This window comes from Erinaceus europaeus, chromosome 2 (genome assembly GCF_950295315.1).
Source record: "Erinaceus europaeus chromosome 2, mEriEur2.1, whole genome shotgun sequence".
Classification (NCBI taxonomy): Eukaryota; Metazoa; Chordata; class Mammalia; order Eulipotyphla; family Erinaceidae; genus Erinaceus; species Erinaceus europaeus.
In genome coordinates, this window is record NC_080163.1 from 122,431,191 (window position 1) to 122,454,156 (window position 22,966).

General features: G+C 49.8%; 1 protein-coding gene across 1 annotated transcript in view; it reads left to right on the forward strand.

Annotated features, from left to right (window-relative positions):
- SLC38A8 (solute carrier family 38 member 8) overlaps window positions 1–18,966 on the forward strand; it is a 28,715-nt gene extending 9,749 nt beyond the window's left edge. The window contains exons 4-11 of the mRNA XM_007528358.3: window positions 1,369–1,510; window positions 3,409–3,510; window positions 4,311–4,365; window positions 8,380–8,494; window positions 10,296–10,443; window positions 11,032–11,240; window positions 15,106–15,157; window positions 17,827–18,966. Coding sequence (XP_007528420.2) covers window positions 1,369–1,510; window positions 3,409–3,510; window positions 4,311–4,365; window positions 8,380–8,494; window positions 10,296–10,443; window positions 11,032–11,240; window positions 15,106–15,157; window positions 17,827–17,920 — 917 coding nt within the window. The 3' untranslated portion in view covers window positions 17,921–18,966. The remainder of the gene's footprint in view (window positions 1–1,368; window positions 1,511–3,408; window positions 3,511–4,310; window positions 4,366–8,379; window positions 8,495–10,295; window positions 10,444–11,031; window positions 11,241–15,105; window positions 15,158–17,826) is intronic.
- Window positions 18,967–22,966: the final 4,000 nt, after the last annotated feature.

Here is a 22,966-nt window from a genome sequence, read left to right on the forward strand (position 1 = left end):
TAGACTTTTAATTTGAAGATAATTGTTGATAGGGTTGGATTTCAGTCTTCTGTTTTGCATTTGTTTATTCTGTCTCTTGAACCATGAATGACAAGGGCCCTTGCTTTGAGATATTGAGATTAAAGGCTTCCATGTTTTGCAAAACACTTTTTATCCCCCTCCCCTTGGGAAAAAAAAATGGAGTTGAGTAAGTCTGAACTTCCCAGTAGGCAAACTAGCACAAACACAACCCTCCCTGCTGGTGGCAACTCAGTCTCCTTATGTTTCGACTCTGGTGTTAAGGCTTAGGAGGCTGCATGCATTTTGGCTCTGTGGTTGAGCACCCAGAGTGATGGTTGAGGGGACAGTCACTCTGGCTTCAGAAGATTGATTGGGCTGGAAAGGGCATTATGTTTTATGTTTCTGTAGGCAGATCCACACTTCTTGAGAGGAGTGGCTAGGACGCTTGAAGTCACCAGATGTGGCTATGAGTGACTATAATTGAGTGATGCAGAGGAGGAAATACAGGCTCAGAAGCAGCTGTCATAGCCCTGTTGTCAGTCCTGAAGCTTCCTGGCTGCAGAAGATGCAGTGGATACAAAGGGCTTGTGGACACCCATGCCCATGCAGAAGGCTCCCTTAGTTCTCTGCACTTTTGGGTGGTGTGTTGCCAGGCATCTTAAGTCCCTTAATTGGGATGAATTTTTTTTTTATATTTTATTTATTTTCCCTTTTTGTTGTCCTTTTTTGTTTTTGCATTGTTGTTGTAGTTATTATTGTTATTGATGCCGTTGTTAGATAGGACAGAGAGAGTGGAGAGAGGAGGGGGAGACAGAGAAGGGGAGAGAAAGATAGACACCTGCAGACCTGCTTCACCACCTGTGAAGCGACTCCCCTGCAGGTGGAGAGCCGGGGGCTCGAACCGGGATCCTTACATCTGTCCTTGTGTTTTGCGCCACTTGCGCTTAACCCACTGCGCTACTGCCCGACTCCCAGTTGGGGTGATTTTATTGTATAGCAGTTATGATCAAGCCAGCTCCTCTCCCAGTTCTCTGGACTTCACCCATGCTGAGCTCCTAGGCAGACAACCTGGAGCTTGTATGAGAATGGAAGGGCCACAGCACACCAGGGTACACCACTGGGCTGCTAGCACTGGGAGCACAGCTGGTTGGTAAAGGAGCTCTTGGCATAGAATAAATTCTGCAACCATATTCTTTTCATGGTAGGGGAAGGCCCCCATCACACTTGTCATACCATGCTGAGTTGATTTAAGATCATTGATGACACCACCTCCCACTACCACCCTATACACACAAACACACCCAGGGATGAGCCCTGGACCAGAGCCAGGCTCTGACCCCTGGATGGTGTCCTCCCTCTTTCCACTAGTGTGTGACTTCCTCCTGTCCAGCACCCCAGCAGCCCTGCAGCCCTGGTACACAGACCAGCGCTTCACTTTGACCCTGCTCTCCGTGCTAGTCATCCTGCCCCTGTCCAGCCCTCGGGAGATTGGCTTCCAGAAACATACCAGGTATTGGACCACACACCCTTCCTGGCCACTGTTTGTTGTGGGGTCTCTGTTCCTGGTTGTAGGTGACCCTTGTTTAGAGAAGGAAAAAGAAACAATTGCATGCCCAGTAAGTAGGCTTGATAGAGAATGCAAGCAAGAAAAACACCTGCTATGTTTCACTTCACTTTTTGTTTTTAATTGAACTAGTGTAGACTTTTTATATGCACACACAGACCACAGGGGCACAGGCATAGGCACAGGAACAGATTATTACATGCACCTTTTTGTTGCTGCTGTTGTTGTTATCAGGGCCTCATGCCTGCACAGTTGTACTTTTTTTTGTTTGTTTTTGTTTTAATCTTCAATTAGAGATAGAGAGAGGCAAAGAAAAGAGAGACACCACAATACCACTCCATTGTTCTTGGAGCTACACCTTGGTGCTGTGCACAGTACTCTTACTATATATATATATATATATATATATATATATATATATATATATATATATATATCTTTTTATTTCTTTATTGGGGGATTGATGGTTTACAGCTGACAGTAACATACAGTAGTTTGTACATGCATAACATTTCCACATAACAATACAAACCCCACTAGGTCCTCCTCTGCCATCATGTTCCAGAACCTGAACCCTCCCCTCCACTCCAGAGTCTTTTACTTTGCTGCAGTACACCAGCTCCAGTCCAGGTTCTGCTGAGTGTTTTCCCTTCTGATCTTTTCAGCTTCTGTCTGTGAATGAGATCATCCCATATTCATCCTTCTGTTTCTGATTTATCTCACTTAACATGATATCTTCAAGCTCCATCCAAGAAGATAAATTTGCCATTTTTAACAGCTGAGTAGTATTCCATTGTGTATATAGACCACAACTTACTCAGCCACTCATCTGTTGTTGGGAGAGGATATGAACAAAATATTCTCCATAGAAGAGATCCAAAAGGCCAATAAACATATGAAAAAAATGGTCCAAATCATTGATTGTCAGAGAACTGCAAATAAAGACAACAATGAGATACCACATCACTCCTGTGAGAATATCATACACCAGAAAAGATAGCAGCAACAAGTGCTAGAGAGGTTGTGGAGACAAAGGAACCCTCCTGCTCTGCTGGTGGGAATGTCAGTTGGTCCAACCTCTGTGGAGAGCAGTCTGGAGAACTCTCAGAAGGCTAGAAGTTGGTCTATTCTATGACCCTGAAATTCCTCTCCTGGGGATATATCTTAAGGTACCAAACATACTTATCCAAAAAGATTTGTTCATACCTATGTTCACGGCAGCATAATTGGTAATAGTCTTTTCACTTCTTTCCTTTTCTCCTTTTCTTTCATTCTTTTTCCCCCTTGTGGTCTGAGTCTTTACATAATTTTTTGAGCAAACCTGAGATAAGTATGGCTACAGGTGTGTCATCTACCTTTTCCATTGTGTTGTGAGCAACAAAAGCCCTTTCACATTGGGGAGAAAAATAGAAATGCAGGCAGGAGACCCAAGCCCTTCCGTGCCACCAACCCTTGTCAGGCTTGTGTCTTCTCTGAGCAAGTCGGGCTCCCTCTGCTGCCATGTGGTGGAGCCCACAGTCCCAACTGAGATGCCAAATCCGAGTGATTGTGTGACTTGTTGATGAGGCAGCAGCACCTCAAGCTCTCACAGCCTTGTGGGTGCTGACCTAGATAGGAACTTGACAGATCAGACCTCCGGATAAAGACCACTCCTGCCTGCCTCAGGCTTCCTGTTATTTCCATCTTTCAGAGAAGTAAGGCTCAGTGTGGGAGACCTTTGACCTTTGGCACAGAATGGGTACTGACCCCCTGCCATGTGGTTACTGGCCACACATATGGCCACCTGTGAGCTGGTGTCCCAGTGCATGGTCTGCCTTTGGCTCTAACACGTCCATCTGTGTCAGCCTCCTAGGCACATTGGCCGCCTGCTACCTAACCCTGGCTGTTGTGGTCCAGTACTATCTCCGCCCCCAACACCTCATCCAGGAACCCCGCCCTGAACTAAGGTGAGTCCTGAGGTGACTTTCCATAGCTTCCTTGAACGAGGAACACTGCACACCCACACATTAGCTGAACGTTATGCTGAACCTGGCTCTTCCCAGGGGAGTCCTCCTGTCTCTGGTGTGCCAGAGTGGGGGTGAAGTTGTCTGTCCTCCTCCTGAACTGACACAATTGCTGAGGAGGACTGTGGACAGACCAGGGGACACAAAGACATCCTAGTCTGGGATTCTGGGCTGTTCTGCTGTGTCCCTTCCAGAGTGGAGGCAGTCGGTCAGGTGAGCATGTTGCAGGCTCCCTGGATGAAGGTTCCCTTTCTTTTTCTTTAAACTTTATTTAACTTGATAGAACAGAAAGAAATTGAGAGGGAGGGGGATAGAGAAGGAGAGAGAGAGACACCAGTAACATTGCTTCACAGCTTGTGAAGCTTTCCCCCTGCAGGTGGGTTTTTCTTCCTGTCTTCTTGTATTCTCCTTTCTTTCTTCCTTCCTTCCTTCCTTCCTTCCTTCCTTCCTTCCTTCCTTCCTTCCAGAGCACTGCTCAGCTCTGGCTTATGGTGGCCACCCTGATCTGTCTGTGTGGAGAATGTCAAACCACTGTAATGTCAGTAAGGATGTGCTTTAATGTGCCATATTCCACACCCATCCTTCTATCCTCCTCAGACCCAGCAGTGGATGCAGTGATTCAAAATATCTCTTGCAGTCCAGTGCTCAGATAGATTTTTCTGCTTTTATTTAAAAATCATCAAGTTGGTTTTTTACAAGAAACTTTTTTTTGACAAGCACTTGTTTTTCTCCTCTGTTCACAGCCCTTCCTGGACCTCATTGTTCAGTGTCTTCCCCACCATCTGCTTCGGCTTCCAGGTAATCAGCATCTGTGCTGAGTGTGACATTTGGTGGCTGTGGGTGGCTCCCTGCTCCCTTGGAAGAGCGTGGCCTCCTGTCAGGAGAGAAGTTTGAAAGCTTGTTCTAAGATGAGATGGATCTTCCAGGGCCTGTGACTGTGCGTTGGTGTCTGGGCTCTGTGAGGTGTGACTTGCTATTGAATTTGGAAAGCTGGGCAGCAGCAACACATCTGTTGGGCCTGGGGAATAGTGTGGGACCTGGGCTTCATCTCTGAGTCAAGTTGTGCCTGGCCTGGAGACTCAGAGCTGTCTGTTCTTGCACATCACTGTGCAGGTAGATTCTTGCCCACAGTCCTTGGTGAAGGAGGACTGGCAGGGACTGGGGATGGGCAGCTGACTGTGAGGAAATTGGGCAGAAGAGGCAGGAAATGAGGGCAGGTCTGTGCATGGTGTCCAAGTAGGGTGGGAGTGTGATATAACCCTGGGTGGGAAGACTGAGAGCTGCCTATTTGGGCACTGACATGAGAGGAAGGCTGGAGTGGCCAAGTGAGGGAGAGAGCATTCTAGCCAGGTCAGAAAGCAGGTGAGCCTGGAGGGAGGGATCCTAGGCACACTGTGAACCAAGTGTGCGTAGGCAGGGTTCTGAGACCTCCAGCTGGTCTCTCAGGATTTCTGATCTCACTAGAACATGGCTAACTGACTCTGTTCTTTCACTATTTGAGGAAATTCTTGCCTTCCTCCTAAAGTTACTACCATCACCACCATCACCAGCAAAGCCCAAAGTCAAGTCTAGTCGGCAAAGGAAAGCAGTCCAAGGTCGACAGGGGTGTTGACTTCTACCTTGTGCCTTTTGTCCTCTGCCTATAATTTTGCTCCTGAGTCTAGTCTCCATCTTGCATTTTATTTATTTATTTTTAAAAATATATTATTTATTAATATGAGAGAGAAGGAGATGGGGGGAGATAGAAAGAGAACATGAATCAGAGCATCACTCTGTAAGATACAATGCTGAGCATCAAACTTGGGACTTCATCCTTGAGGGTTCAGTGCTCTAGCCATTGCAATACCTTCCACTTGCAACAGCAGCCACTTGCATTTTCTTTTAGTACCATTTTTGGCACCCACACCACCAGAGAGAAAGAAAGAGGAGAAGAGAAGTCTGGAAATAATGCTGTTTTTCTTCCTTAGAGAAGAAGTCAGGCTTCTGGGGCATAGCAAGCCACTTACAGAATGTCTCACATTTTATCACGCACACCCAATATTTTGAAAGATGAAAAGCAATGATTTTGCTGTCAGCTGTGTGTCTGGGTGTGCTTTCACCACCTCTCTCCAGTGCCTGAGCAGCAGATGGTGTGGAAGGCGCATGCTGGGGGGGCTACTTTCCAGATGCTGTTGAGGGGTGCCCCCCTCACCTTTGCCTGCCTGTGCTCTCTCATCTGCTTCTCCTAGCAACCAAGGCCTGGGTTGCGTTTCCAGGGACACGGGCTGTGGTGATGGGGAGTTGGGGAGAAATGTGAAAAGCAGGGCTTTGCAGGTAGGGGTGGGGTGGATGTAGATGAAGAGGACAGGAAATGGGGTGATTGGTGGAGGCCATGCCAGAGAGGGAGGGGTAGGGCCACCTGTGTTCACCAGGAGTTCTAACCTGGTTTGCAGACACCCTTCCCTAAATTTAGCAAAGGAACCCCCTCCCTCAAGCCTACACAGTTAGAGGGACCTGAAGAGAGCAGAGTTGGGGTATAACCTCTGCTCCCAGCCTTTCTGACCCTGCTTAAGTATGGCACTGATTATTGGTGTGTGTGTGTGTGTGTGTGTGTGTGTGTAACCTTTTACTCATGCTGAATAACAAACTCAGGGTTTATGCTTACTCTACCACTGAGACATGTTCCTGCCCCCAATTTATTTGTTTGTTTGTTTGTTTGTTTATGATAGAGTACAGAGCACAGCCATCCATGGACTTCTACTTGTTTTGTCATTGTTGCTATTGTGTGGCACCAGGGACTGAACCCAGGGCCTCATGTGTGTAAGGCAGGCTCTCTGTTGGCTGAGCCAACTTTCAGTCTCATTGGTATGTTTTTGTTTTTGTTTTTTTTGGTGCTGGGACTTCACATTTGGATGATTCTATTGCCCCAAGCAGAATTTTCTTTTTTTCTTTAATTTGTTTCAACAGGGTTCATTTCTGTTTTTTTTTCAGTATTTTATTTGTTTTTTATTTTTGAGAGAGATGCAGAGAGAGAAAGACACAGAGAAACACCAGAGCACTGCTCAGCTCTGGCTTGTGGTGGTGGTAGTAGGGGAATTGATCCAAAGCCTCAGGCATGAGAGTCTCTTTCCATAACCATAATGCTATCTACCCCTGCCCAAGGGTTCATTTCATCTTGGAAATTGAAGGGAAGATGGACAAAGAGTTTCATGGAGACCCCTGAGGGGGGCACTGGGCTGACTTAGAAGTGTGTGGAATGTACCCCAGAAATGCCCCCCTGGAGTACTGGAGGCAGGAACATCCATCCAAGGAATCCGTTGCTTGTTGGCTGTTTCCTCAAGGGGGGCCATATGCCTCCCTGCCTCATGGAGCCTGCCTGCAGGCCAGTGAACTCCTACAAGGTCAGAGAAATGCTTGCCAAGGGCCTGGGGGTCCTGCTGTGAGACAGTCAGCGGTCAGATGCTATAAACCTGCATGTGCTCACACACAAGGGTGGAGACAAAGCAGGTACACAGCCCAGCTAGTTATGGTTTTCCTCAAGGTTGAGGAGTGGCCTGGCCAAGGGGAGAATCTAGGCAAAGGAAACTGAGACAGCAAACAGGAACCCAACTCAGGAGAGTGAGGTATTTGACCATCCCCCCTTCCCCAAGGGCCCTGGAGGGCAGGGAGAGCTAAATTTGGCTATAATGTGAAGTGCCTTGATAGTGGGAGTCCATCCTACCTGGGAAGATCCTGTTTCCCCCTTGGTATCACTAAGCACAGCAGCTTTTCTCACCGAGAAAGGACTGCATAGCTGGGGTTCCTGGGCCTACATGAAATGGCCTCAGACCTGGCCCAGAAAATGAAGCATCTCCTCAGGGCTTGGGATCTTGGCGATATGTATGTGTTTCACACAGAAAAACTTGATGACAATGAAGTTCATTGAAGTTATGTAAAGCATGCTATGTCCTGAGGCTAGGCAGTGGCACACCTGGTTAAGCGCACATATCACCAAGTGCAAGGACCCAGATTTGAGCCCCTGTTCCCTACCTGCAGGGTGTCTGCTTCATGAATGGGAAAGCAGGTCTGCAGGTGTCTTTCTCTCCCCTTCTCTGTCTCCCTCAATTTTTCTCTGTCTTAACTAATGATAGTAACAAAAGAATTAGAAGGAAAAAAGGGCAGCCAGGAGCTGTTGATTCATGGTGCTGGCACTGAGCCCTAGCAATAACCCTGGTGGTAAAAACAAATAAATAAATAAATAAATAAATAAATATAAAAGCATACTGTGTCCTGGCCACCTCAGTCAGGTCAGCCCCACCAGGAAGGCTCCCTCATGAACTTTGGACTCAACAGTACCCACCTGAGACTACAATCCCCACCATCTATCTGTAGTAGTGGTCCTCACTGAGGACTGTCTTGCCCCTCACAGTGAGGGATGGTCATTTGGCACTGGCCATGAACATATGACATTGGTGACATTCTTGGTTGTCACATTTGGGGTGCCCCTGGCATGTAGTAGGTTGAAGCCACTCACTGTCCTACAACACAACAGGATATCCCCAGATATCAGTCCTGTGGGACCAGGAGCCCTATCCTGGCCTGTGGAACATGTAGCTTGAACTTCACATCCATAGGGACATTCTTAGCATCCGGCTGCTTCTCCCAAGCAACAGTCCGGGCAGTCCCTCTGTGTTCAGAGCTGTGTCCCATTGTGTGTGGATATTCACAAAAGCACCTGTGCCTTCTGCTGTTGGTGGAGGTTGGGCCTTTGCCTTCTTTGGGGACCACATAGACTGCTTGGGTGCAGCTGTCCCCAGTGGCCAGGTTCCCGCTGAGCCTCACCTCTGTTTGCAGTGTCACGAGGCTGCTGTGTCCATCTACAGCAGCATGCGCCACCAGGGCCTGTGGCACTGGGCCCTGGTCTCTGTGCTGTCCCTGCTGGCCTGCTGCCTCATCTACTCACTGACAGGTAAGAACCTGGCTGGGGCTCCGTGGGGATGGAAGGGTGCAAGTAATGGGAATCAAGAGTTTCAGAGCACAGAGATAGCATCGTGAGTGTCTTCACCTTTCTGCTCCTTTAAAAAAGTGAATTATTATGAGACAGAAATGGGGAGAATGGAGAGAGACACAAGAGCCCTGCTCATCTATGGCATAAGGCAATACCAGGCATTGAACCTTGTCGTTGCATCGTGGGGGAGAGAGAAGAGGCCAGGAACTTGTGGCAGAGCAGGAACGCAAATCTTTATTCACACAGACGCCCCAGAGTTGGGTGCGGGCATGTGGTTTTAGGCCACGTGGAGCTAGCAAAATGGCCGCCTCCCGCTATACATGCCAGCCCTTCTCCAGGTCGGGTGTGGAGAGAGCAAAACTGGAACAGCAGCAGGTTTTATAGGGTAAAAACGGGAAGTGGCAAGTCGGAAACGGAAATGGCTAGGAAAGGGGGTGGAGAGAGGCAAAAGGCATGCTGGGAAGGTGAAAGGGTCCTTAGCAACTGTTGTGGTGGTTCTAACTGAATTAGCAATACCCTGAGGGGATACCGTGGTGGGGATCTTTCAGGTAAAACAATGATTATGTAAGCAGAGCAGGGGGGCTGGCTTTAAGGCCCAACAGAACCTGTGGTCTCTGTGACCTCAGGTATGCAAGTTGATTCTCTAGTAGTCTGAGCTATCTCCCTAGTCACCCTTTATCCTCAACATCCCAGAGCAGGGGCCTCATCATAGCTTAAGAAACTGAGCCTCAGTGGACTTGTCCAGGGGAGCCGAGCTGAAACTTGAACCCTAGCCTGGCTGTCTCCAAAGCCTCTGCTCTTACATCCACCCACCCCCACCTGCTCTCTGTGTATGGGATAATAATCAGGGTTGTCACAGTATATGAATCATGGTTGATGAAATACTCTCCTGGATGTGATGGCTGAGCTCTCACAGCCCTGAGTTGGAATAAGCATCTTAAAGGTGACAGAACCCACTCACCCACAGAACAGCTCAGGTCCCACTCAGGGTGACTGCTGGCTACTGCCATCCTCCTTCCCAGTGCCACTTTATTTTATTCATCTGAGAAGTCTCCAACTTCAGCCCTGTGCTACCTCAAATATGTCAGGGCCTCACTGTCAGGGAGAAACCCTGTCAGTCTGTAATTTGGGGTTGGTGATTGAGAACTGCCTCCAGGCAGCTGGTCAGCAAGATCATGGTATCTCTTGGAAGAGACTGGGAGAGAAGCCAAAAGGAGCCACTGCTCCTGGCCAGGGATGGGTGTCCCAAGACAGGCTAGAGACCCAGATGCTCAGAGGCTGTAGTGGCCATGGGGGGAGGCATTGCTCCCCCGATCCTGGTTCAGCTATACCTGGCTGTATGATTCTGTACAATTGTTGGCATGTCTTGGTTCTTGGTTTCCTCATCCGGAGCATGAGTTCACTACTTGATGGTGGCTTTAGGGCCTGTGAGCTGGAGGCACAGTGCCTGAAAGGCAGGCTGATGGTTTCCAGAGTTCAGCCAGGATCCACAGTGCACCACTATGGACAAGTCAGTGCACCTATGCCTGGTGCTGTTGAAGGCAGGAGGAGAAACAGTTTTCCTCAGCAGGAGTTTTAACTCTGGTTGGTGTCATGTTGCCTTAGTACAGAGAAGCCTTGGGAAAAGGCTAAAGGGAGAATCCTTCCAGGTCTGTCCTCTAGATCCTATGGACACCTGCGGTGTGGTAGAAGCTGGGTGCTGTCAGTATATTGTGTCCAAGGGAGTAGTTAGCTTTGTGTTTCCATCTTTTCTACCTCACAGGGGTTTACGGTTTCCTGACCTTCAGGGCTGAAGTTTCCACAGACATTCTGATGTCCTACCCGGGCGATGACGTGGTCATCATCGTGGCCCGAGTACTCTTTGCTGTCTCCATCGTGACTGTCTACCCCATCGTGCTCTTCCTGGGGAGGTGAGGCCTGGCTCAGTGACACTGGTCCCCACAGCACTGATGGTGGTTCAGCACCTGCCTGGCACGGTGTGAGTCTTGTCCAAGGGGCTGTGGTTTCTTGGCTCCAGAGAGAAGAAAACAGGCAGAGAATTGAGGTGATTCTCACAGACTGGCTCAGCTGCCAGTGTTAGGACTAGGAGCCTTTTTTATTTATTGGGTAGAGACAGCCAGAGATCAAAAGGGTAGGGGAGATGGAGAGGAAGAGAGAGAGAGACACCTGCAGCACTGCTTCACCATGCAAAAAGCTTTCCCCCTGCAATTAGGGGCTGGGGGCTCAAACCCAGGTCCTTGTGCATTGTAACATGTGTGTTCAACTAGTTGCACCACCACCCAGCCCCAGGCCTCTGGGCCTTATGCCCACTGTGTGGCCCTCTCTGTTGGCCCCTTGTAGGCTAAGCCCTTGTGGAAAAACTCCTGGGGTGGAGCTTGGAGCAGGAGCCCTGTACGGTACACAGGACAGTCAGGGAACAGGGGTACTGGGACACCCATGGGGGGGTGCAGAGCCCAGGCTTTGATAGCCCATTTGTGCCCTGGTACCATGGTCTCCAGGTCAGTGATGCAGGATTTCTGGAGGAGGTGCTGCCACTGGGTGTGCACGTGTGGAGCCCTGGCTGACCCCATGGGGCTGTGGGTCCGCATACCACTGACCATCCTGTGGGTCACTGTGACCCTCACCATGGCCCTTTTCCTGCCTGACCTCGGCAAGATCATCAGCCTCATTGGTGGCATCAGCTCCTTCTTCATCTTCATCTTCCCAGGTGAGACCCCACTCTCTGGCCTGCCACTTCTCATCCTCCCCAGCTTCTCTCTGCTCTCAGTCCTGTACTGGAAGCCACATGTCATCTCATGGTCTGCAGTGGGGGTACTGACGGGATTCCCTATTATCGCCCCTTCCTTGGGTGGGAAGAAGGGGCCCAGAGTCTTCCTGGGTATGGTCTGTGTGCAGCAGGCTGAGCTGACCTCAAAGCTTTGTCCACCTCCTCATGGTTCGCTCACAATGAGATTTGGCTTCTTTTCTCTCTCTTTCCCTTCCCTTCCCTTTTCTTCCCCCTCCTATTTTTCTTTTCTTTTCCTTCCTGTCTTTTTTTTTCTTTTCTTCTCCCTCCCTCCGTCCCTCCCTCCCTCCCTGCCTGCCTTCCTTCCTGTCACTGTTAGGGCTTCACCATTACAGGCTTTTCAAATAGAGGGAGAGGACAAGGGAAAGACAACCACAGCACCACAGCGGCCCTGAGTGCTGCAGTTCTCCATGCCACCATATGCTGTGTTGGGGACTCAAATCTGAGTTTCACACATGGCAAAGCAGGCACCCTTACTCTTCCAGGTGAGCTATCTTTACCAGCCACTGTTTGATTTTTTTTTAAATATATATTTTATCCAGGGGAGTTCATAGGGCCCAGAGGCACTCCAGGAAAATCAGCCTCACACCCAAGAGGCACATATAGTTTCTATGATGACAGGTTTCTTAAAAAGAAAACATTTCAGGGACCAGGAAGTAGCACATGGAGTTAAACATACATGGCGTGAAGCACAAGAACCTTCTCAAGGATCCTGGTTCAAGGCCCTGGCTCCCCACTGGCAGGCGGAGGAGGGGGTCACTTCACAAGTGCTGAAGCACATCTGCAGGTGTCTATCTTTCTCTCCCCCCTTCGTCTTCCCTTCCTCTCTCCATTTCTCTCTGTCCTACCCAACAAACAACATAATCATCAAAAACAACAAAGAAAGAATGGTAGGAAAAATGGCTGCCAGGAGCAAAGATACCACTAAGCGATAACCCTGGAGGCAATAAATAAATTAATTAATGAATTAATTAAAATTTTCCCCTAGTGTAAGTGATGGTGAGAAGGTGCAGTGGAAATGGCCTAAGTCTGATAGCTCAAACTCAAACTCAAACTCAGACGGGGAGGCCCAGTGAGGTCCAGGCTGGGGTCAACCAGGGCCTGCTGAAGGGCCTCTGGTTCTCATGACAAACCCCAGCCCCGCGGAGTGGGCATGCTCAGAGCTCAGCAGGTGCTCCACAGCCAGGTGCCTCACGTACTGTAGGTACAGGTGCATCAGAGCCTGGAGGTGCCCCATGTACAGTAGATGGCCCATCAGTGCACGTTCTCCTCTTCCTCCTTTTTTGCCTCCAAGGTTATCACTTGGGCTTGGTGCTGGAACTACAAATCCACTGCTCCTGGGGACCATTTTTCCATTTTTATTGGACAGGACAGAGGGAAATCGAGAGGGAAGGGGGAGATAGAGAGGGAGAGAAAGATAGACACTTGCAGACCTGCTTCACCTCTGTGAAGCATTCCCCCTGCAGGTGGGAGCTGTGGGCTCAAACTTGGATCCTTGCCTGGGTCCTTTTGCTTAGTACTATGTGCACTTAATCAGGTGTGCCACTGCCCGGCCCCCAGTGTACATTCTATGAGTGGACCCTGCAACTCCACTGGGAGAGGAACTGGGTGGAACACACAGTGAACCTGGGGGAACCTTGAGCACAATGTCCTGACATCTTACCATAGCCCCTGCATCAAACAGGCAAGAAGCAGGTGTGTGTTGGGGAAAGTTACAGTAAGCATAAGTGGAGGTTTGAAATGCTTTCCCCTACACTGGAATGGGGAAGTTAAGCATAAGTCAAGGACCTAGGTCAGTGGACAGTGAGAGTCTCTTAATTCTTGGAAAAACTGAAAAGTTGAGGATGACAGAAGGAGCTGTCTGAGAGACCACCACCCATTTGTGGTGGAGGGAAAATAAACAAAATGGCACCAGGCAGTGGCTCACCTAGTTAAGTGTTCACATTACAGTGCACAAGGACCCAGGTTCAAGCCCCTAGTCCCCGCCTGTACAGGGAAAGCTTTATGAGCTTTAAAGCAGGGCTGGGGGTATTTATCTTCCCCTGCCCTCTCAATTTTTGTCTCTGTCCAATAATAAATAACAAATATTTTTTAAAAGTGGGATCTGGGGGCCAGGTGGTGGCGCACTTGGTTAAGCACACATATTACAGTGCACAAGGACCCAGGTTCAAGCCCCTGGTCCCCATCTGCAGGGGGAAGGCTTCATGAGTGGTGAAGCAGGACTGCAGATGTCTCTCTCCCTCTCTATCTCCCCCTCCCCTCTCAACTTCTGTATCTAGCCAATAATAAATTAATAAAAAATATTTTTAAAAAAGTGGGATCTTTGTTGGCAACCCGGGAGGCCAAGATACCTTTATGTGACAAGCAACTGGAGAATCCAGCCCTGTCCACCCCATCCCATGTGCTGTCACGATGAAGGCTTGGAACTGGGGGGCATATGTGGTCGCTGTCCTGCCCCAGATTGGGAGGAGTGTTGAGGTGGGGTGGGATGCTTAGAGGACTCCTTCCTGGACCCCAGTTGAGAGCCGTGGGTGAACCATGCTTGTTTGGAGTCTTAACACTGTAAGTTGGGTTTGGTGCTGACATGTGAGTGGTACCTTTCACCTCCTGCTGTTTCTGGGACTGGCACCACCGCAAATGTGGGATGGGGAGATGCAGTGGAAGCTTTGGATAAGAGCTGTCTGCTTTGAATCCCAGTAGAACAGTTTAAAAAGGAGAGAAAGAACGGGGCAGATAGTGATGGCAGAGACCATCCGCTGACTGCTTCCCAGACTCTTCTCATCACAGAGCTCCTACTCTGTGAAGGCTCCGCTGTCTTTGTCATCTGAAAGGTGGAGGCTCAGAGAGGCCAAGGTGTCATGTAGCCACTGAGCGGGAACCTACCCTGTGCTGCCTCACCAGGAGCAGGCCTGACCAGCAGAGTACTTTGCACAGAAGGTTGCCGGCATCCTGAGTCTTTGGGGACTGCTGGTGTTGGCTGCACTCGGGCCAGCTCAGGGTTGCTTTTTTAGTTTTTTCTTTTTGCCTTCAGGGTTATCGCTGGGGCTCGGTTCTGGCACTATGAATCCACAGCTACGGGTGGCCATTTTTTTCTCCCCACCCCATTTTATTTGATAGGACAGAAATGGAGAGGAGGGGGAGACAGATATGGAGAGAGACAGAGAGGCACTTGCAGACCTGCTTTATTGCTTATGAAGAGTACCCACTGCATGGGGCAGCGGGGGCTCAAACCCAGGTCCTTGAGTGTAATACTATGTGCACTTAACCGGGTATACCACTGCCCAGGCCCCAGGTTACTTTGTTTTTATAATTGTTTCGCTGTTGCTGTGGGCTGGCTTTTTCAGATAGAGAGGGGGGGAAAGAGACCACTGCCCTGAAGCTTATTCCTGTGTGGGGGGGCTGGGCTCAAACCTGTGCAAAGCAGAGTAGATAAGCTATCTTGCTGGTCCTTCTTTGGCTGTTTGTCTGTTTTTAGTCACCACGAAGGGTTATTGTTGGGGCTTGGTGCCCACACAACAAATCCAGCCTCCCCAGCAGCTTTCCCCCCACCTACTCTTTTTGATAGAGAAATTGTGAGGAAAGGGACAGAGAGGGAGAGAGGCAGACACCTGCAGCACTGCTTCACCACTCATGAAGCTTCCCCCCTCCGGGTGAGGACTGAGGCTTGAACTCAAGTCCCTGTGTACTGTGATGTGTACACTCTACTGGGTGCTCCACTCCCCCCTCCCCACCGCACCTTTGAGTTTTTAATAATGAAGCACCTGGCTGACACGCATCTCTTTTGCAGGGCTGTGCCTCATCTGTGCCATTGGCATCGAACCCATAAGACCGAGAGTCAAGTGAGTATCTCCAGGCTGGGCATCTGAAGGGCCTGGGTGGACAAGGGTTGGGGTTGACAGCTACAGGGGCCAGGCAGGTTCTGTGTCCTGTGTATGAGAAAGTCAGGCCACGAGGAGAGTGCACAGCTCTTCCCGTCTTTGCCTGCCCCTTTTCCTCTTGGAAGACCTTGGTGTATGTGCAAAGGGCTTCAAGTACACTGGGCTCTCAGGTCCCAACCCCCACAGTACACTGGGGTGTCCGTATCCCACACATTGACACAGAAGCTGGTGCCCAGCATATTGGACAAGGGCAGAGTTGGGATTCAACCCGGTCAAGTGACCAGAGACGGAGCACTTACTGCCTCCTTGCTCACATTGCTGGTGACCCCAGAGACTCTGACCTGTCCCTTTGTGCAGGGATGCCACCTCCGACAGGTGTGAGTTGGATGTGGTGTAGTGGTGTCCTTTCCCCTCTAACTACACTTGGGAAAATGTGTGCCAGTGACACCTGGAACCTCACACGCCCCCCAGAGAACCTGAGTTTGTATGACTCCTGCTGTATTTCACAGGTGTTAAGGCTGAGGCAGATAGCGGTGCTGTGCTTCTTTTCTGGGGTTTCCTTATCAATGACTGTGAAGGGGAACCTAAAGCTGCAGACAGTTATCCTCCTACATGTCAGAAGTCTGATGCTGAGGTGCTGGCTCCCTCCAGAGGCTCTGGGGAGGGGGTTCCATCCTTTGCCACTCGCAGCTTTTGGGGTCTTAGATATCCTTGGCTTGTGGTCACTTTCCTCCAGGCTCTGCCTCTGTCTTCACACAGCTTCTCCCTGAGTCTGCATCTCAAATCCCCTCCACCTTCATTATTATTATTATTATTTTTTAGATTTTCTTATTAGTGATTCAATATTGGTTTATAAAATTACAGGATAACAGGGGTACAATCCCACACTGTTCCCACCACCAGAGTTCTATCTCCCTGTTCCCTCCATTGGAAACTGCAGTGGTTCTCCCAAGGTCACAGATGTGAGTTGACTATTATTCCTTAACTGTCGTCTACCTATCTGTATTGTTGCCTACTTTTTCTATGGTTCTGCTTTCTCTTCCTTTCTAAGGCATACCTACACCTATTACTACTTCCAAATGTCTTTTTCTCCTCTTCTCTCTCACTGGGTCCTTATAGAATTGGGTTGCACAGCCTTCTAATCATCTTTGCCTAACATTTCTCCTCTGGGGGTACAGACCACCTTCTTTTTATGAGGGTTCCAGTGATGGAATCTAGGTACCACCCCAAATCCAGAGACATCTCAGTCCCAGGGCTTTAACTGCATCATATTCACAGAGACCCTATTTCCAGTTAAGGTCACATTCACAGGACCTGTGGTGGATGTGAATTTGGGGACCACCATTCACCCCCCATTCACATGCCCTCAAGCTAGAGCAGCCGAGGACCCAGGCCCCACCTGCAGGCCCTGCTCACCTTCTTCCAGCCACAGGGGCTGCTGTCCCACCATGTAGGCTCAGCTTGGTTCCCTTCTGGACTGAGAAGCGTTTCTCTGGCAGTTTCTAAACCTGACTCCCACTGTCAGCTGACGCCTCCCTGGCTTATCCCATTGTGTGCTTTTACGTCTTGCTGCCTTTGTTTCTTCCCTTGGTCCAAGCTCAGGACAGCTGTTACTAATGTTCTTTCAAGGTATTTTTAATTCCAGGAGGGCTGCAGGGCCTTCTGATCAGTCAGAGCAGCCCCAAGAGTGGGGTCACATTCACCTGCCTGCCCCCTTCAGCTGGGTGGGCTCTCCAGAGGACGAGTTGTAGCTCTCAGCTGCTGTCTTTCTAGAGTCATCTTTCCATGACAACAGAGCCTGTGGATTTTGTTAAGGAGGCCAGGATTCTCTGTGATCTCACCACGTAGTGGGGGTCATATTAATGCCCTCATCTCTGTCTGCTGGTTACGGGATGGAGCTCATAGCCTGGCCTCACCCTCCTTCCTCATTCAACCAGTGTGACTTGGGAATTTACTCCCTTTCTGCCCTTCTTCATTTTTTTTTTTGGGGGGGGGAGCGGAGAGGGCTCACATCCCACCAAAAGGAAAAGGAACAAAAAGAGTTTGAAAGGGACTGTTCTCCTTTTTCTCTGCCACACTTTACTGTCTTTGATATAAAAGACTTTAGGAGGGGCTGGGCAGTAGCACACCAGGCTATGCACATAGTATGAAGTGCAGGGACCAGCACAAGGATCCTGATTCAAGCCCCCAGCTCCCCACCTGCAGGGGGTCTCTTCCTGAGAAGTGGAGCAGGTCTACAGGTATCTGTCTCTTCCTCCCCCACCTTCCCCATCCCCTCTCAATTTCTCTCTGTTCTATCCAACAACAACAACAAAATGGAAAAAAAAAAAAAAAAAGGCTGCCAGGAGTAGTGTATTCGCAGTGGAGGTATGAAGCCCCAGCGATAACCCTGGAGGGGAAAAATAAAAGACTCGAGGTGGAAGGAGACTATGAAGAGATGGGGAAACTTGTTTGCATTATGGTACCAACTTGTCTGGTTGTCTGAAACGCATCCCTGCAGGGAAGGGGGAGTTCTCTGAATTGCTTCCAAAATGACCCTGCCAGGCTTCCAGTATGAGGTTTCCTGTGTGCTGGGATGGGCTAGTTTGTCCATAAAATGTGTATTGATGAGTCTTGTGTTGGATTGGCAGGTGTGGCCTAGAGGCGTGGGGAGTGGTCTCCGTGCTCGTGGGCACCTTCATCTTCGGGCAGAGCACAGTGGAGGCCGTCCTGGAGCTCTTCTGAGGGACCCTGGGTGGCTCCCTGTCAGCCCTGAACCCCCTGCTATCTCATCATAAAAATGCTGGAGGCACCATCACTGTCTGCTCAGCCTTCACTGTGGCTTCTGCTGGTTTGGGGTGGGATTCTGGTGCCCTGGCAATGGGGGGAGTGCCTGCAGGATGTTGGAGCAAGTAATGTGTCCTCCCATTCCTGGAGGTCAGGAGTCCAAGTTCAAGGTTGCAGTGGGTCCAAGCTCCCTCTGTAGGCTCTAGAGGAGGGTCCTCCCTGCCCCTTCAGCTCTTGGCAATTTCTGACCATTTTTCCTTTTCTCTGGCCTGTGGGTGCACCATTCTGTCCCTGCCTCCACCTTTACATGGCTGTCTTCCCTGTGTCTGTTTAACCTTCCTTCGTCTCTTAAAATTCCTGTTGTTGGGTTTGGGTCCCTCCCCTTCCCAATCCAGTGTGACTTACTGATACTTCATTTTCACTTAGTTAGGATCTGCAAAAACCCAGTGTCCAGGTAAGGTCAGGATCATAGGTTCTAAGGGTTACAACTTCAACTTACCTTTTTGGGGGACATAGTTCAGCCCGTAACAGTGAGGTTTCTACCAACTAAGGCCCAGAGTTTCCTGCTTTGAGGGGTTGGGGTCAAAGACAGGACAAGGGCAGTGTTCAGTGGTGACAGCCAAAGGAGGTTTAAGGAATTGTTTGCTTGGGGTTGTGGGTGGACTCAAAGTGACCCCCAGGTTGGAGAAGTCCTGAAATCCTGCCGTAGACTACAGAGGTCTGCCCAGAGCTGCCACACACAAACCAGAGCACCTTCTCCTCCCCTGGTGAGGCTGGAGGCACCTGGGAGTAAAATGGACTGCTTGCTCTGTTCTCCTCCCTGGCACTGGAGTCAACAGCTGGGAGTGAGAAGACAAGACAGGGCGAGGGGCCCACCCAGCAGCCCTAAGACACTGTGCTTGTTGGTACCGACCCGGCACATGGGGTTGGGGCACCTAGGATGCTGCACGATCCAACCCTGCCGCATGGAAGCCCCTGATCCTGGAATAAGTGCTGCCAGACCAGGAAGGGCCAACACCTGAGACTTGACCTGTGGTAAGCAGCTCTGCGCTATTTCTGTGTGCCTGTGAGTGTGTGTGTGTGTGGGGGGGGGGGGGGGTAGTGTGTGGGGGGGCGGGATTTAGAACCATTCTGTTTTTTCCTGCCTGTCCACCTGCTTGCAGTTTTTTTATGTCAGTGTTTTTTATTAGTAATTTAATATTGACTTACAAAATTACAACATAACAGGGCTGTAATTCCACATCATTCCCACCACAAGAGTTCTGTGTTGCTGTTCCCCCCATTGCAAACTGCAAAGGTTCTCCCAAGGTCACAGATGTGGGTTGACTATTATCTATCTATCTGTATTTGTTGCCCATTTTTTCTATGGTCCTGCCTTTTCTTCTTAAGTTACACCTATACCTATTACTACTTCCAGATATCTTTCCTTTTTTCTCTTCTCTTTCCAGGTCCTGACAGTATTGGAGTTCAGAGCCTTGTGGTCATCTTCCCCATCATTTCTTCCCTTTTTGGAGTGTAGACCAAAATTTTTTTTTTTTGGGTACAGAAGGTGGGAGTTCTAGCTTCTGTAATTATTTCTCCTCTGGACATGGATGCTGGCAGGTTGGTCCATACTCTTTTAAGTCCGTCTTTCTCTAGTGGAGTAGGGCTCTGGAGAGACGAGGTGTAGGGACCTGCTTGCAGTTTTTGAGATGCAGTTCATGCCTCATAAACCACCACCCCCCCCCCTTTGCAGGGAGCCATCTGATGGGTGTAAGCAACCTGACAGACTATGTGGCTGTCACCAGTACATTTTTTAAAATATTTATTTCATAAATGCCTAGTACATTTTTAAAATATTTATTTCATTTTCCCTTTTGCTGCCCTTGTGGTTTTATTGTTGTAGTTATTGTTGTTGTTGTTACTGATGACATCGTTGTTGGATAGGACAGAGAGAAATGGAGAGAGATGGGGAAGACAGAGGGGGAGAGAAAGACAGACACCTGCAGACCTGCTTTCACCACTTGTGAAGCGACTCCCTTGCAGGTGGGGAGCCAGGGCTTGAGCTGGTCCTTTCACTTTGTGCCATGTGCATTTAACCCACTGTGCCACCGCCCAACTCCTCAGTCTAGTACATTTCCATCAGCCCACCAGCAGTCCCTCCCCATGTCCTTTCATGTTGGCATCTCTGTCTGTCTGGGTTCTCCTGTCCTGTATATTCCTATATGGATGGATGCACAGTGTGTGGCCTTTTGTATCTGACTCCTTTGACTTAGCATGTTTTCATACGTCCACGGAACTTGCAAATAACCGAGGCTTGGAAAAGTCAAGGCCACTTGTCCTGAGGGGCACAGAGCTTGGGACAGGGCCAACACCAGCCTCATTTCCTTCCAGGCCTTTCCTGGGGTGGCTGTGGGCAGGGGGACACCGGATCCTCAGGACAGAGGCAGAACCTCCACCTTCCTCCCCCCGGCTGCTTGTGGAGGTGGGATCTATAGCTGTGGGTATACTCTGCCCCAGGGAGGGTACACACAGGACCCTCTCCAGGTGTCCTCTGGCCAGCCCACCATGACCCAGTGCCCTGTGTTCAGAGGTCAGTGTGTCCTCAAAAAGGCCACAGAGCCAGAACAATGGCCTTAACAGAACATTTACCACCCGAGAGCTGGCAGTGAGAACAGATAAATAGTTGCTCATTTATTATTTATATCCTGTTGGCTTCCTGAATTGCCCTGTGGCTGACCAGGAGGGCTGGGCTGTTTCGAGAGCAGAGTCTTGATATGGGAAGGGTTGTGCGGTGAAAGAAAGCAGTGTGTGAATCTGCGTTTAGTCAGACTATTGTTTGAACTCTGTCTCTGCTGGTTTTGGGATATGTGAGCCTCTCCTAAGCACAGTGGAACAGGCTTGCTGTGTGAGTGCCCATAATGTGCCTGCAGCAGCAGGTGGGCAGGTGGGGAGATCCTTCACACACACAGTGACCCATAACTTGATCTCCAGAAAACCCAGATTGACAGGTGAACTCCCTGGCAGCCAAGGATACTAGAGTTCACCCCAAAGCAGAGAAACATAAGGGAAGAGGCATTAAGCTAAGGAGAAGGTGGGGTCCTTTAAGGCTGATTCTGACAGCCAAAGACCCTCCTGGGACTGACCACCCATAGCTCAGGGTTGTCACACAGAGAAATGCAGGCTGGGAAGCACCCAATTGACATTCCCCCTAATGAAGGTAAGCAGTGCATCCGGGATCAGTGCCCCCGTGCCCAGAGGCCCACTCATGTTTTTGACTGGTCTGATGAGGTGGCATCCTCCTTGAGGTCAAGGTAGGCTCAAGGCTGGGTAGGGATTGGAGGATGGACGTAGGGTCTAAAAGAACAGAACTATTCACTGAGCTGCTGTGTGACCTTGATCAGTCTGTTGCCTCCCTCTGAACAACTTCCCCTCCAAGTTGCTGTCACAGGAAGCTTCCCTTGGTGCTATTCTTAGCTGCAGTGTCCTTCTTGGGCTCAGGTCAGCAGCCGCTCTCTCTCTCCCTTAGCCCTCCCTCCATCCCGCGCCTTTTCTTTTCTCAGAGACAGAACTGGGGAGAAAAGTCCCAGGTTCAATCCCCCGCACCACCATAAGAGAGTTGAACAGTGCTCTGGTTAAAAAAAAAAAAAAAAAAAAGGAACTGGGGAGAGAGGGAAAGAGACCACAGCGCTGTAGTCTTCTTCAGTGCAGTTGGTGGGCACCAGGCTAGAATCTGGGTCGTGCACATGGTAAAGCAACAGACTACCCAAGTGGGCTATTTGGCCAGCTCTTCCTCAACTCTTCCTAGCCTTTGGTTTTGGTCCTTTATAGTCTCAAAAAGAGGCAACAGATTAAAAAGAGGGAGAGGGAGAGGCGCAAAGGATGAGTGAAAAGAACACAGCCTGTCCCATCAGGGTCCCCAGGCAATGACGCCAGGAAGTCAGTGCAGAAACCCACTTGTCTCCAATAACAGTGAAGGCAGCTGAGCGACACCCGAGTGCCAGTGACTAGCTCTGCAAAAGCAGTGTGAGCTATAGGAGTCCTGGAGCAGCACCTTGCTGCTGGCTTATGTGCCTCAGGATAGGCCAAGGTCCAGCCCCCCTCCCCCCATGCTCTGAATGCCTCACCCCTGCCCACAGGTGGGGGCCACTGTGCACTTCCCAGGGAAGGTTTGCGTGCTCAACGGTGGGGATGCTGACATGCACATCAGCTGGCCTGGGCAGGTGAGTTGATTAGCATTTTTAATTGATATTTTAATCATGTTACATGCAAGTAATCATGTTCAACTGTAAGATTCCGTGGCCTTGAGTACATGCACAGTGTTGTAACCATCCTCCCTCTCCACCTAGTCCCCATCTTCACCCCTCAGGAAGCAGCTACAGCCACGTCAGCGTCGGTGCTTGCTCCCCCAGCCCTGGTAGCCTCTTGAAGCAGTGTACACACAATCACGAGCATGTGGCTTCTGTTTCAGGGCCCGGTGTTTGCAAGGAATGAGCTTGTTGTGACGGGTGTCAGTGTCTCCCCCTGGTGAGGGTTGTGTACACTGTCTGTGCTGTGGACAAACCGCATCTTGTCCACTCACCACTTGTCAGTCAGTGCACACGCAGCTTGTTTACATGTTTACAGGAGCCTAGTGCTGCGTCCAAAGTACTTGCTTAAATGTATCTTTGTTTTGAGGTACATCCTAGTAGTGGAGCTTCTGGGTCAGTAATTCTGTATTTAATTTCATTGAGAAAACAGCTTGGGATATTATATATTTAGTGTTGTTTCAGGGACCAGACCCAAGGCTTCTCATAGGCGAGGTATTGCTCTGTAGCTGAGTCATCTCCCTGGCCTAATTTGGATCTGAATGGGGAATTGAGGGGCCATCCCTTTCCTCAGCGTCTATGCTCTATGGCACAATGGTTAGGGTGCACAGATCAAGGGCAGGGAGCTATGGGTTTGAAGGGAAGCTGTGCTTCCTAGCTGTGTGATTCCTAGTAAACTAGTTGCCCTCTCTGTTTCTGTTTTTCCACCTGCTGATCA